The 14,744-nt window shown below is 35.1% G+C and overlaps 1 protein-coding gene across 1 annotated transcript; it reads right to left on the bottom strand.

Annotated features, from left to right (window-relative positions):
- Positions 1-5,732: 5,732 nt before the first annotated feature.
- Positions 5,733-14,098, bottom strand: LOC100925942 (leukocyte elastase inhibitor). Its single transcript, XM_003762711.4, has 7 exons — positions 13,984-14,098; positions 11,810-11,986; positions 10,153-10,290; positions 9,359-9,476; positions 8,133-8,275; positions 7,816-7,983; positions 5,733-6,317 (listed from the first exon to the last, which is right to left on the bottom strand). The coding sequence occupies exons 2-7, from the start codon at positions 11,975-11,977 to the stop codon at positions 5,913-5,915; spliced, it is 1,140 nt and encodes a 379-aa protein (XP_003762759.1). The 5' UTR covers positions 11,978-11,986; positions 13,984-14,098; the 3' UTR covers positions 5,733-5,912.
- Between the last annotated feature and the right edge of the window lie 646 nt (positions 14,099-14,744).

Genomic DNA, 14,744 nt, shown 5'->3' with positions numbered 1-14,744 from the left:
TCCTTCAGATTCATCTCAGAGATAAGATAAGAATTATCTTTCATGTCACAAGTTTCTCTGAACTTCTTGCCTCTCCTTGAGGTAATTTGTGCAAGATGATCTTAGGAAATGAGTCACAAGACCATGACTAGTATTTTTCCATCTGACCCTTCTTTGCAGTTATGAATGATTCAAGGCCAGAGCAATGCTTAATGTTGTCATGCCTTTTATTTTAGTGGGGTCCTCAGCATAAATCAAAGGGCAGGAAGCTAAAATTTGATCTAGGTATACTGAAAAGGAGTTGCCACTTCAGGATTAAAAGTAAGGGACTACAAGGTACTAATATCTGCCTAATTTTGTGTATATTTCAATAAAAACCTTCAGTCTTATAAATTTCTTTTGAAAGTTTCTACTTTTCAGTGTTTTATGACTAGAAACAAAGTGTTCATTTTACAATTAAACTGAGGCAGAGAAAGATTAAGTGACTTGGCCAAGGATTTGAGATTGCATTTGAACTCAGGTCTTTCTGACGCCAGCCCTAGGTTTCTAATCACTGTGTCACCCTACAAATAATATTTATGGGTACCATGTGAAATAATTACTAGTACTGTGATCCTTAGCAGACGAACCTTTGCAAGCAGGACATCCTGCCTTCAGGATTGAGGGCCTGAACCCCATTTCTCGGTGACAGGGAATATCCCTTTTATTATGTCCCTCCAATTTATGAATTGCTAATTAAGTCTAGAATTAGGATTTTTGTGTCCAACAACTATGCCCAAATGGAAGGGAGGCTTTCTTGGTCATAAAGCTGGTATTTCTATCAATGGTCATGAGACCTGTACCTCTATCAATATAGTAACAGAAAAAAAAATTTAATAATCTTTAGATTAATATCAGCATTCAAAGAATTTGCCCTACAATGTATCTCCTTACATTTTCCATTTATTATTCCTAATTCTGCTCTCTGGAATTTCATTCATTCAACAACCAAAAAAAAAATTGTTTTGGACCTCTTCTTATTTCTTCTCAACCGGCTATCTTCCAAGCATATTATTTTTTCTTAAAGAACTCATATTCTAGCAGGATAAGAGATGTTATGAGCGTTTTTTTTATGAAATTGGGGAAAGAGAATTTCACAATTCCAATTCTGGTGCCCATTACTATGCAATTTCCAGAGTTCTGATAAAAGGAGGACATTTATTATATTCTTCTTAAGACCAGATCAAGATAGATTAGAGAATTAATGAAAATGTAATTAAATTGACTGGGATAGAAATACATGAATAAAGGATATATACAGTTGTAGACAATGATAGACTTGGAATTCAAAAGATGTGGATTCAAATCTTGTCTTTGACATTTCCTAGATGTATGACTATAGTCAAGTCATCTAACCTCTACATTTTCTCAGGTATGACTGAGGTCATGAAAATCTTGCCTAGGTCCTGAATATATGATTCTGTGAAGTTTCCTGAATCTCAGTTTCCTCATTTGTAAAACAGGGAAGATAATATCTGGGGATCATGCCTCTGTGGGCTGCTTTGAGACCCAAAAGGAACAATGATGCAATTTAGTGTAATGAAGAGAATACTAGATTCGGAGATAGAAATGTACAGGTTCAAATCCCACCTTTGATATTTATTATGTGACCCTCGGCAAGTTAGAATCAATTCTTGGAAACAGCCTACTTATATTTTCATATTTCTTTTCATGTCAATTCAAATTAAATTTTCAGGCAATTCCAAAGATAGAAATCCACTCCAAATCTTTCACACACTCCTTCCCACCTCCTCTTCAAATATTTATTCCAGGCAGGTCACAATACATTGTAAGCTTATTTGTATGACACTTTCATCCTAAGGTTTAATAAGGGTAAATCAGCAAGTGAAGAGTAAAAAAAAAAATTCCTATTTCAATTGCCATTTATAAAACTAGAAAAGGCTGCTGAAAGCTAAACAGTGCCCCCCAAATTCTAGGTTAAAATATATTGCAATCCTTCCTTTATAAATTATGAAAAGGTGAAGAATTTCTTTACCTAAAAAGACCAGAATTAAGTAAGAATTATAAAATACTGAGCTTGGCTTTGTTTATTTTGTAATAATCAGTTTATTGCCTTCCTTCCTCCCACTTCTCAGTTTAACTTGAGAAATTACTTCTTTTAAGTAATTTCTCTGCATGTAACATTTCTGGTCACCTTGGTTTTGTGGGGAAAAAAAAAATTTTGTTCTATTTGCTCCTCCTGACCTTAATTTCATTGTCTGTCTGGTCTGAGGAGTCTGACTTCATAAATTGAATAACTCAGATAGGAATAATCTCTAATAATCTTCAAAATTGTCAGGAAGTAAAGTCAGGTTATGTGGAGAAGGAGGAGGAGAAGCAAAAGAAAGAGAAAGAGGACAAGAGCAGGAGGAGAAAAAAGAGGAGGTAGTAGAGGGGGGAAAAGCTGCCCATAACCTGAGGTTCTTATACACAGACATATTCTTTAGGGCAACACCTTACTATGGGTTGACAAAATTTATACTTTCATATTTCCACCACATAATGTGCATAGTATAATGAAATGAGCATAGCTTCTGGAGTCAGAGAGCCTGGGTTCAAATCTTACCTCTCAAATATTACCTATTTGACATGGGGCAAATAACTTCATCTTGTTGGCTTCTGTTTTCTCATTTATGAAACGAAAGTGTGTAAACTGGATGCTCTCTGAGGTCTCCTCTGATGCTAGACCTATAATTCTTATGAAAACCGTGTTTTTTTCTTTTTTTATTTATAAACATAATGTCTTTCTGTAGAACATTAGGCCCAATACCCCAGCTGGAAGCTGTAGTTCAAGAGCACATTGCTAAATTTAATGCTGAAGAATATATCAGATACCATATAAATAAGAGGGGTTAGTGTATGCAGCATTTTTATGGGCAACTCAGAACCTCAGAGAATTTATTATTCAGTCATTTCAATTGTGCCCAACTCTTCATGACCCCATCTGGGATTTTCTTGGCAAAAACGCTGAAGATGTTTGCCATTTCCTTTTCCAGATCATTTTATAGACAAGGAAACCGAGGTAGTTTAGTTTCTAGCCCAGGGTCACACAGCTAGTAAGTGTCTGAGGCTAGTTTTGAACTTGGATCTTTCTGACTCCAGGTCCAGCACTCTATGTACTGTGCCACTTAGCTGCTCATTGTATCATTAATAATTGAAGATAAACAAAATAAGCCAGAATCTCATATGGATGATTAGGAAGAAAAGGGTATGGAGTTATTTGCAGAGGACTCCTCAGTGAACTGATTTTCTGAGCAAGTTCTTTGCAATACTCCATTTCTTTAAGGATTTCAGTTGCTGCCAAACTACTTCCCAGCCTTTCTTTCCCCATTATGGACTTCAAGGCAACACTGAAGAGTCCATACCAATGTGAAATTACCTATTGAAGGACAGTCCTGGTACTAGAAAATACCTTGTCTGTTTTTTGACAACTTCCCAAATATTAGGAAACATAAGAAGTCTGCTACCTTCAATCAAAATTGCGCTTGCCAAGCCTAAGGCTTTGGCACATTTGAATATCTAACATGACAAGAAAAGTTTCTTTATTGATTTAGGACTGTGATAATTCATTTCTGTAGAATTGATGGGATTGGCATTAGCCCTTGCCTTGTATCCTGCCCTGTGGAAAACTTGTCCAGTAACATGCTAGTTTTTGGGATTCAGGACATATATTACTTGCCTTGTGTCCTGCCCTGTGGAAAACTTGTCCAGTAACATGCTAGTTTTTGGGATTCAGGACATATATTACTGACCATATTTATAACCCAGTTCTTTGAAACATATAATATGATCCAAGCTCCCTGCATCTGGCTGGGTCAGCAGCCACATCCTGTTTTACTGTTTCTTGCAGTTTACTGGCCATGTAATAACTAACTCAGCCTGTGACACCTGGTATGAATATAGATGCTTTTGTCTAGCTTGCTGCTTAATCTTAAGGATTAAGCCTGCTTCACTGTTTGCATTAAAAATATGCTTTGACTGAGAACTGCTTTCTGAAATTCTCTTCCTGAATAATCCCAACTGATCCTGACTAATCCTCATCAGAATGTCAGTTGATTATCTTAGGAATTGTCTTTTTCCCTGCCCCTTCCCCTGTGCACACTGGGTTTTCAGATGAGGTAAATGGACATCTCCTTCTGGGGTCCAAGAAGATGGACGCTTTATTTATTTTTTTTGAGAGGCAACTGGGGTTAAATGACTTGCCCAAGGTCACACAGTTAGTAGTACATGTTAAATATCTGAGATCAAATTTGAACTGAAGTCCTCTTGACTCCAGGACTCGTGCACTGAGCCATCTAGCTACCCCTGAAGACATCTTTCAACCCCTTTAGGAAGACCCGGGCTCATTGATCCCTACACTTTGACAGCATCTTGTTCTGTGGCCCTGAATTCTTAACCTTAGTTTGCCCACTAGTAATAGTTTGATGATCTCAAGAGATCTAGATTTTACAGTTCTAAGAATCTATGAGTCTATAAGGAAGACAGGAGCAGCAACATTTGTGTGTGTGTCTAAATACACATTCACTCACACTCACAGAAAATAGAGCACTGAGCAGGGAATCAGGAAGACTCATCTTTGAGTTTAAATCTGACCTCAGATACTAGCTGAATGATCCTGGTTAAGTCACTTAAACCTGGATAAGTCAGTTTCCTCTTCTGTAAAATGTGCTGGAGAAGGAAATAGCAAACCATGCTAATGTCTTAGTCAAGAAAATGCTAAATGGGGTAATTAAGAGTCAGACGTGACTGAAGCAACTGAATAATATATACATACATGTGTTTGTATGTATATATATATATATTTTTTTCCATTCCATATACTGATCATACCACATCCCAATCATCTTGCTAGTAAGCCATTTAGCTACTATAGTCCTTGCAGCTTTGATCAAATCCACTTGTCTATTCCAATGTCATCTTGACAACTAAACATCATCCTACCATGCTACTGCAAGTGTATTCCTCTCCTACTTCTACCTCATGCTCTAGGAACAATACCGTGCTCCAAAATAACATTACTATTGCTTCTTAAGCCACTCTATGGCTCCAGTAGACATTCCTGTGATTTCTTGCATCAAAACCTTAGCCATCTGTCTCTTATATTTTTTGCCAAAATATAAACTCCTTCAGGGCTGGGTCTTTCTTTTGTATTTGTAACTCAAAATTTGGGTTGTTAATCAGAGCACATAGTAAGTCCTTAAGAAATTTTTTGTCCTTCAGTCATTCATTCTCTGCTATAAAATGGCAATAATAATGCAATATTATATGCCTCACTAGGTTGTTTTGCCATTCAAATAAAATCATGTATGTAATATACTTTATAACCTGAATCCAATATTTAAACATTTGTTGTACAATCAGGAGAGAGATGGTGATGTTTTTATTTGGTAAACATCTCATGGATGCCATTTGTACAAAAGATAATAACAAAGAATACATCTCTCTAGCATATTAGTTCTTTCTACTTGCACACTATATTTAATATTGGACGAGTTCCTTAAGATAAGGACTATCAAGCTTTTGAATTTGTAGCCCAACTACCTAGCATAATGCCATGAACACAGAAAGCACCCAGTCAATATCTATTGAATTTAAATCTCCACTATTCCAGTAAATAATTCTCGAGCTCTGACAGCTGAGAGCCCATTCTAGGCAACAACCTAAACAACTGATAAATTTCAACAAAACATTCAAAACTTGGAGACAAAAATAAATATATGTGAAATTTCATGACTTTAATTAGCAAATAAATTGAAATCAGGAAAGACAATATTAAAATGTGTTTCTAAACAGTAACTTTATGGGGAAAATTAGATATAGCAAAGAAGCCATGATTTAAAAATTCAAATATTAAAAATTTGGTGTGCTTTATTCAATTTGCATTTCCAGAGGCTTTATGGAGAAGAAAATCTGCCAAGGAAAAGGATGTTTTCTGTGGGCTTGTGAAGGATGAAAAATAAGAATGGATGGTCAGCATTAAATTCTTCTTCGGGCGCCAACATGGCAAATGTTGCAATGCCTGCAGTGGCAGCTGCAGCCTCGGTACCCTCTTCATTCACTTCCATAAAGGACTTATGGACAATCTTGGAGATAAAAATATCTTTGTTTCCTGACATTCCAGACAGATCAGCCTTACCACTGGTAAAAAGACTGTACAGACCCATTCGTGCTAAATCTGAGTTGAGGTTATAGGTACTTTCCATCTTGAATTTGGGAAGACGTACATGAACATCAATGATCCCCATATTTTTAGGATGTGTCCACTCTTTCAAATTGTCCATAGTTAATTGATTTTCAATCTGAAATTAGAAATATGGAGAGAAAATAGAATTCTAATAGCTGTATTGAATTGCTAAGGTAGGTGAACTGACAAAATTAATACAATTATTATTATTTATGTGAATGGTCAGATCTGAGTTGTCTTATTCTTTTCCTCCTAATCCTACCACAAAACTGACTTCTTTGCAAGAACTGTGTTCTAATCTAGTAAATTGGCTGGTGATAACAGAACACAGGAGAATTTCCGTTACTGACTAACTGAGAGGAACTTGGGCATGTGATCTATATACTCAACAAATACTGAAGTCTTACTATGTTCAAATTGCTATACTTGGGTTATAAAATTTATGTTCATAGAATCACAGTATTCAAGATAAAAGACACCTTACAGATCATCTTGTACAAAATCTCATTTTAAACATAAAAGAAATGGCAGATATCTTGTATATATAAATTGCCTGCCCAGGAAGAAAATATGACACTTAAAAGTAGCAGTCACTTTTTGATTTCCTGGATTTTTCTCTATATCCGTATTGCTGAGCACAGTCCCTGGCAAAAAGAAAATGCTTAATAAATGACTGTTGATTGACTGATTGTTCAAAGATACATAAAAGCAAGAAGCAAAGCTGAGTGAACCTAAATTCTGTGAATATAATTCTATTAGTCATTCTTCTATACCAGGCCACATGTCTATCTGTAGAGGAATAAACTTAAAAGGTGTACAAGAATCTTCTTCTGCTTGCCACTGAGTTCAAACCCATAGCTTGTACATTAAAAAATATCATGTGATGATCTGAATTTTGCCCAAGAAAGAAAAAAGCATTATCTCCCATTGGCATCACTATACTTTGAAACATTTTCTCTCTTTTTTCCCCTGTTTATATGGTCATATTTGTCTTTTTTTCTATATGAAAGTCTAATAACAAAAATTTCCAAGTCAATAAATTGAACTGAGCAAATCTGTTTTAGATCCTTTCTAAAACCATAAAATTTAAATGTGTCAATTTAAAAATAAACCTGTAAGCACCTTTAGATTACTGAGTATACTTTTTTCCTATAGGATGAGCACCTGGGTAACTGATAGCAACTTCAAAAGAGTTATGAGTAAGGATAAATATATTCATAGGACAACTAATTTGCAAGGTAGATAAATCTTGAAATCAGAAATTCTTATCTTCCTGAGTTCAAATTCAGTCTCAGGTGTTTACTAGCTGAGTGACTCTGGGCAAATTATTTAATCTGATTTGCCTTGGTTCCTCATCTTTCAAATGTGCTGAGGAAGAAAATGGCAAACCATTCCAGGATATTTGCCAAGAAAATCTCAAATGGGGTCATAAAGAATTAGATACACCTGAAAAAATCACTGAACAACAACAACAACAAATATGTTCATAGTCTACCTGATTTCAGTTATAGTGTGAAATCTGTTTTGTGCCCCCACAATCTGGAGTCTAATGTTATGTGAAAAATCTGTGTGTCCAAAAATTGACTGTAATGTATCCAAAGTGTCTAAGGTACCTGTTTCAGGCCAGTAGAATCATCCTCGATATCATCTGGCAGCAAAATGATCAGGCTCAGCTCTTTGCCCTTGTAAGGAAGTTCTAATACTCGACACTTGAGAGCCTCAATGTAAGCAAAGGGTAGCTTCTTTTTCTGATACATCATTTTCACTGTTTTTTTTTCTCTCTGAACATTGAGAAATATACAAAAGAAGAAAATCCAGAATATTATATGAAGAATTTTGTTGTTTTTTTTTTTTAAAGCACACACACTTTGTCCTTTGTAATAAGAGTACTTATTGTATCCTCACTTTTTTCGATCTCACCTCACCTCACCTTGTTTAATCTAAATGGTGCATCAGTAGTAAGTGCTTCATCAAATTTCTCCTCCCAATTTCCTTTGAAATATACAGCATTCACCAGCACAAGTTTAGTCAGGTTATCTACTGTACCTGAAGTCAACAACTCTGAAATTTTACCTGAAAAATGAGTGAGATGATTTATTAATTCTTATTTAAAACACCAAATTTAAACTAATCAAAATTGTACTATAACTAATTTGAGCAATACTTGATGGGAACCAATCCCCAACAGGCATGTAGGAGACTACATTAGAAAAGCTGTGTCTTGAATACTTACACACTAAATGAAACAATAAGCTTATTCAGCCAGATACAATACATAAACCACAAAGAAAGGAAGCAGAATGCAATATAAATCCACAGCCAACAGTTTAAGACAAGCAAGACTAATTGGCTCTATATATTTATTATCCATTAACAATGGACCTGGCATTATAGGTGGAAATTATTCACTTAAATAAAATCATTCCTTGGTAGAATTTTTTAAAGTCACTAATCATCTCTTCAAATATACAAAATAGAATACTGAGAATCTAAAAGACTTTTTACCTCACCTCCAAAAGGAAAAAAAAAAAAAAAAAAAAGAAAGAAAGAAAAAAATGTTTTTTCTTATACAAATAATGTATGGTCAGAAAGTGGGGGTAATTCTAATGAATTTTTATGCTATAATTTAGGCATTTATTCTCATGGTAAAATCTGGGTATTCACAGAGATGTTGCATTTCTTTCTGGAACCTGTATTCTATTGAGTGTACTAGGAAAGCAATATTACAAATCAATGTGGAATCTACTTAGATCCAAGAAGACCCATAATATTCATATTGATGAGTTACCAAAAAATGTTAGCAAATATTTTGAAATCAATTAAATCACACTTTAGAATGTTCTCAAATTTTTGATTGATATATCTCTAATATTGGTTTTGATCCTAAAACTCAGCTATTGAGAAGGAAAATATTATTCACTAAATCTCATCAAATGATTTGGTCAAAAGAGAATTTGATTATATTTATTACCTTTCAATGTTGACCCTAACATTTACTTTATAGGATTTTACCATCACAGAATTAGAACTCAAAGGGACCTCACAGGATAATGGATTCTATTCCCTTATTTTACAAATTAAAAATCAGGTTTAGAAAGTTAATTGATTTGAAGACAAATAGATTTTGTTCAATTTTCTACCTTAAGGCATTCTTACCTTCTGTTTGCTCTTTGACCCATTGGTTAATCTCCTTCCTTGCATCTTCTGAAGCATGGTGAAAATCAACAGTGGCCAACTCGGCACCATACAATTTTTGGAGAGAATTCAAGAATTCCTACAAAAGAGAAAGATTAAATACAGGAGTTAAAATAGTTATTAAAAAAAATCGTCCAGAGCAAAAAGAAATGACAGAGAACTCTTTTCTCACAAGTCAATAATATTCTAACAGAGGTAACTCTTGTGCTTATCTCTTAGGCTACATACAATTTATCAAAAACTATAGGAATTCTTCTTAAAGGATATATCATTATCAATTTTTGTGAGGATAAATTCTCTGAATAAATTACCACCAGGTAGGGCAATATCAAGTAAACAACATACTCAAAATTCATTAGAATAGATCCAGCACCTCATTCTAATATTCATTCTTTCATTAATTGTTAGCCAATCAGAATTGATTGCTACCCTCAGGAACATCCTTCTTCCAAGGGCAGATAATCCATGAGTTTATGAGTCTAATATTTGAGAATACCATTGATGCCTTTTATTAATCACATGCTAGCATTATTAATAAAATGATTAAATTACCCAGTAACTATGTCTGAAACTTGTTAAATGTCATACACATACACATACACACTCCCTTGTATCATCAATATTCCTAAACACAATGCATTTGAAATAAACCTTTCTTGGTTAGATGATACAACTTAACTATTGGGTTATAGAATCATTTCAACTTTCTAATGGAAGTTTTCTCTTCATATACTCTCCCCACCAAATTTACTTACTGAAAGGAATTCATATGAGTTCTCTCCAAATAATCGGTTAACAAGTCTTAGGATGTGAGAAGTTCCGCGTTTGTTAATACTACTGTTTAAAGTCTGAAATCTTGAATGAACTTGATCCACTTCATCAAAATGTAAGACCTGAGTTGTTTAGGGGGAAAAAGCATTTTTAAGAAATTTCTTTTTATGAATAGGAAGATATTTCTCTCTGTTTCCACCAATTTAACTTTGTCTATTTTTGTCATTGATAATTTCTGAAATTCCATTTTATGCATTTTTACTGGAAATCAAGCTTAAAGATATGAAAAACTACAGTGAAAAATTACATTGATAAGAGAGATGAATAATTTTAACACAAGATAATATTTTTCCACATAATTGCACACTCACAAATAGATACAGAATATTTAATATTCTTTCTCCTTGCCTTTTCTTTGTAGGATGACATAAATACATGATTATAATTCTTTATTGCTTGTTTGCCAAGAATTTTTAGTCCCCCACACATGTAGTTAAACATCAGACTTTATTATCACTCTATATATTAAACTCCATATGTCATCTATATGGGTAGATAGATATATAGATATAATATAGTACACAATTATTTTTACTTAGAAATTATGCAGTTTATCAGGATTAATAAATGTCACGTCCTATATATAGACACAATGATACTGACTATTTCTTCGTTTTATTACTCTGATATTATCAGTAACGGCTAAATCATAATATATCAATATATTCAAATAGTACTCTAAGGCTTAACATCCGCATAATGGCTATTCCTATCAAAAGTAGTTAAATGGTTTTATGAGGACTGGGTTGGATTCACTAGTTGTAAAATACAATAAACCTAATTATAAAGCAGTACAAAGTTCATGTTATTCAGAGGGAGGTGGACAGTTATAATAAATGACTCAGTTAATTTTTTTTATTAAGAGCAAGGAAAAAGTAAAACTCAAACCTCAGACCAAATATTCCCTAAATGTAGTAATGTATGTTAGAGACACACACACAGAGATAGTGTATATGATTCCACAGGTATGTGTGTGATTCCAGAGGTACTGGGAAATCCTAGAATGGAAATTTCCTAAATTTCTACATAACAGAAAGGCAGTTCTTTAAATTAGAACCTTAGAAAGTTGCCTGAGGTGATGAGATTCAGTTCATAGCCAGTACATGTGAAGCAGAGCTTGAATTTCAGTCTTTTTGACCTTATGGACAGCCCTTTTCTCACATGTATCAAACTCTCACCTTTAAAATATAAGGTAATATAATCTCAAAAAAAATAATTTAACTAAAGCTATTTATAACATCTAAGGAGAAAATTAATTGTTTTTTAAATTATCAACTAGAGTAAGGGCTGGATGGTTTTGAATAAGTAAAATCTTTGGTTCATAAACTTTGATTTGGGCTAATTATAAGAACACAGACAAACAATAATCAGATCATTAATGGTTCTCTTCCCAGAAAACTAATGGTTCCATTTCTTTTTTTCTATTTAAATAAACTATATTCATTAAGTGTCATACATGATCCTATTTAATTTGAACATTTAAACTTAATTTTAAATTAAGTAAATTAAATATAAGTTTAAATTTAATTATTTAATTAATATAAATACTTTTCATATTAATAGGAAAGAAGTTTTCCTGACCTTTGACAACTCTGTTGCAGTTTTACCTCTGGCTCCCAAAAATATCATAGCCAGAGCTGTAGTGATACCAACTGGAGAGTAAATGATGTTTTCTTCTGGATGAACTTCATTCAATGTCTTATATAGATCAAGGGCAAAATGGGAATTCGCTGCACTCAGCTGTTCCATGATTTAAGACTACAACAAAAAAATAACATTCAGTGATAGGTCTCAGGGTCATACCAACTAACCTAGTGTTAGCATTTTTCCTAATCCTCAGGCTGTTCTAACTGGACTATAGAACCCCAGAATTACAGAAGTAGGCAAGGAGGGAATATCAAATAGTGTTTAGGCCTTTCTACCTTTTGCCTAATTCATAAAATGTGCTTTCCTGGAGGAAAGACTAATCCAAGTTTATGGTCAATAATAAAAATGTCTGGCTCTACTTTTCTAAAGATGTGACAATACTCTTTTTCCCCGGTGGACTGAATGTGAATAGAAAGATAAATTTGTAGTATCTTTACCATAAATTCTAGAGTCATGCCTCTTATGAGACTTCAAGATCCAGGTGGTTAGAGGCCATACTTTGTAAGTGCTTTGTAAATGCTTATTTAATTGAAAAGGCAATGTATAGACCACACTAGGTGCTGCATGTACAAAGGGATATAGAAAAGACGTGCCTGTGATTTCAGTAGTAGGAGAAACTCCATAACTTTTCTCTATAAATTAGTATTAAAGAATTACTTAAAACTTAGGGAGGATGATGATGGTGATGAAAGTTATTAGTAGTATTAATATAGAACTTTTAATGTTATATTTAGCTATGTTTAAGATTTGCAAGGCAATTTACAGATATTATCTCGTTTGATCCTGGGAGGTAGGTGCTGAGATTATCCCCTTTTTTGCAGATGAGGAAATTGAGGCAAGTAGGGATTAAGTGACTTGTCTACAGTCACAGAGTTAATTTCTGAGGACTCATTGAACCCTGTGACGAAAAGTCAGTATCTGTCACAGGCAAAACAAAATAAAGATATCAACAAATTTGCAACTCTCCCAACTTTTGCAAGATGTTCTTGCACGGCAATTGTTCTGCAAATATTTCTTAAATTGACAATGCACTTTGTACTCCTTACTCTCAGCCCTGATTTCTTTTTTAAAAATGTACTTTTATCAGTTAACAAAAATCTATCGTTTCTTCTCCTTTATCCAAATGAAAATCCCTTGTCACAAATATGCAAAATTCCCCCATTGGGCGCTAACATTTGGAAGGAACGCATTTTGGGGCCCTACAACTCCACATACAGCATTTGCCCTAATTTTGCCAGGAAAAAAAAAAAAAAAAAAACGAAAATGTGGATTCGAAAACCAGGAAGAATCGAGCCCTATAAATTCCAGGGTAAACCTGCAAAGTAAATAATGAGGAAGGGGAGAAAAGAACGAATAGTCCCAATAGAATTTGAGGTCCCCGGGCAATTCCAAGGGCAATCCACCTCGCTCCTCCCAATCCCAGACACAGCAGCGGATCCCAGACCTGAAGACTAAAACCCTCCAATCTGTAATTTCATTTTCGCCTCGGAGAAAACGGCAGTGACCAAGGCCTCCTTCTTTGCCTTTCTCTCTGACAGTCAGGAGAGAGAACCCCTAGAGATTTAGATGCGTTACTAGGGTTCTTAAATTTCACTTCCTGCTTTCGAATCTCAGGGAACCTCCCCAGAAGCTGGAGCTTTCGGGATACAAGAGCAGTTCGGATCGCTTTAGAAGGGGGCCTAATGTAGGAGGGATCACGGTCCCGCCCAAAAGATCCTGCGATTGGATAGCGGAGTAAGGGAGCGGAGGAGGAGGAACTGCAAGCTCACAGCTTCTTCTTTCCTAGCCAATTACTGTCTCCTCTATTCTTGCAATGAACTTGAATATGTGTGGATACGTATTCGAAACGGTGGGAGCGGTTCCTGAACTGGGCAGTTCTCCAGGAAACTCTGGGGGCCTTCCTGAAGTTAGTGGTCTTCCCTCCCTTGCACCTGCCAAGTAAAGTCCGATGTCTGGCTTGGAAGAAGTCTAAAAGCTCTTGTAGTGAGGAGGGATCCCGGACAAAGGCTAAACTGCAGATTTTTGGAAACACACACACACACACACACACACACACACACACACTCCCCCTTTTCCTATTGATGTAGCCATCAAGGTGGTGCTCTTACCAGGTCACAGTCTGGGTAGAAGAAACTGGACAAGACAGTCACCCTTCCTACACGGAGACCAGGAAATAGCTTCTGAGACTGTCAGCTCAACGGCTGTGCCTTCTATAGTCTGGAAGGCTTGACTAGAAGGGGTGGGTCCAGAGATGCTTGCGCCTGGGGTGGGGAGGGAGGAGGAAGGAAGAGCGGAAATCACCCGGCGTGGAGAAATCGGGTGTGTTCATTTTACTGCAACAGGTAGGATTAAAGTCACTGAGTTATTAATGGGTTACCTTTTGTCCCCTTTTAAATTTTCTCCTCTTTTTGATACCATTTTTACTTTCCTATAACCAGCGGTTTATAAATCACCTAGGTCAATCAAGAAATTATACCACTTGTTAAATACATTGAATTAATGAATTAATAAATATTTACAAATGTACTGTTATGTTGAAGGGACTATAAACAGCATATCGCGACATACAATTAGCATCTGCAATTAAAATAGATTTATTATTTTATGTTGAGCTTTCTTTTGGAGAGGCATCAATCCAGATTAGGACTTGTTTTCCTGAAGAGTCATGGATTGCTCAACTATTTGTTAAGACTGTACATTTCCTAGTTTAGCCATCCCCACCCCAACAGCAGAATCACTTCTGGGATAAGAGACTTCTTTTTGGACAGAAAGTTTGATTAGTTCATTGTAGCAATTCTCTCAAACAATACTGATCTACACTTCCTCTGCAACATAGTTTTAGAAAATTGTTTGTGTCTTTTCACCCAGG

This window comes from Sarcophilus harrisii, chromosome 1, assembly GCF_902635505.1.
Source record: "Sarcophilus harrisii chromosome 1, mSarHar1.11, whole genome shotgun sequence".
Taxonomy (NCBI): Eukaryota; Metazoa; Chordata; class Mammalia; order Dasyuromorphia; family Dasyuridae; genus Sarcophilus; species Sarcophilus harrisii.
This window is presented reverse-complemented; position numbering and strand designations above follow the sequence as displayed.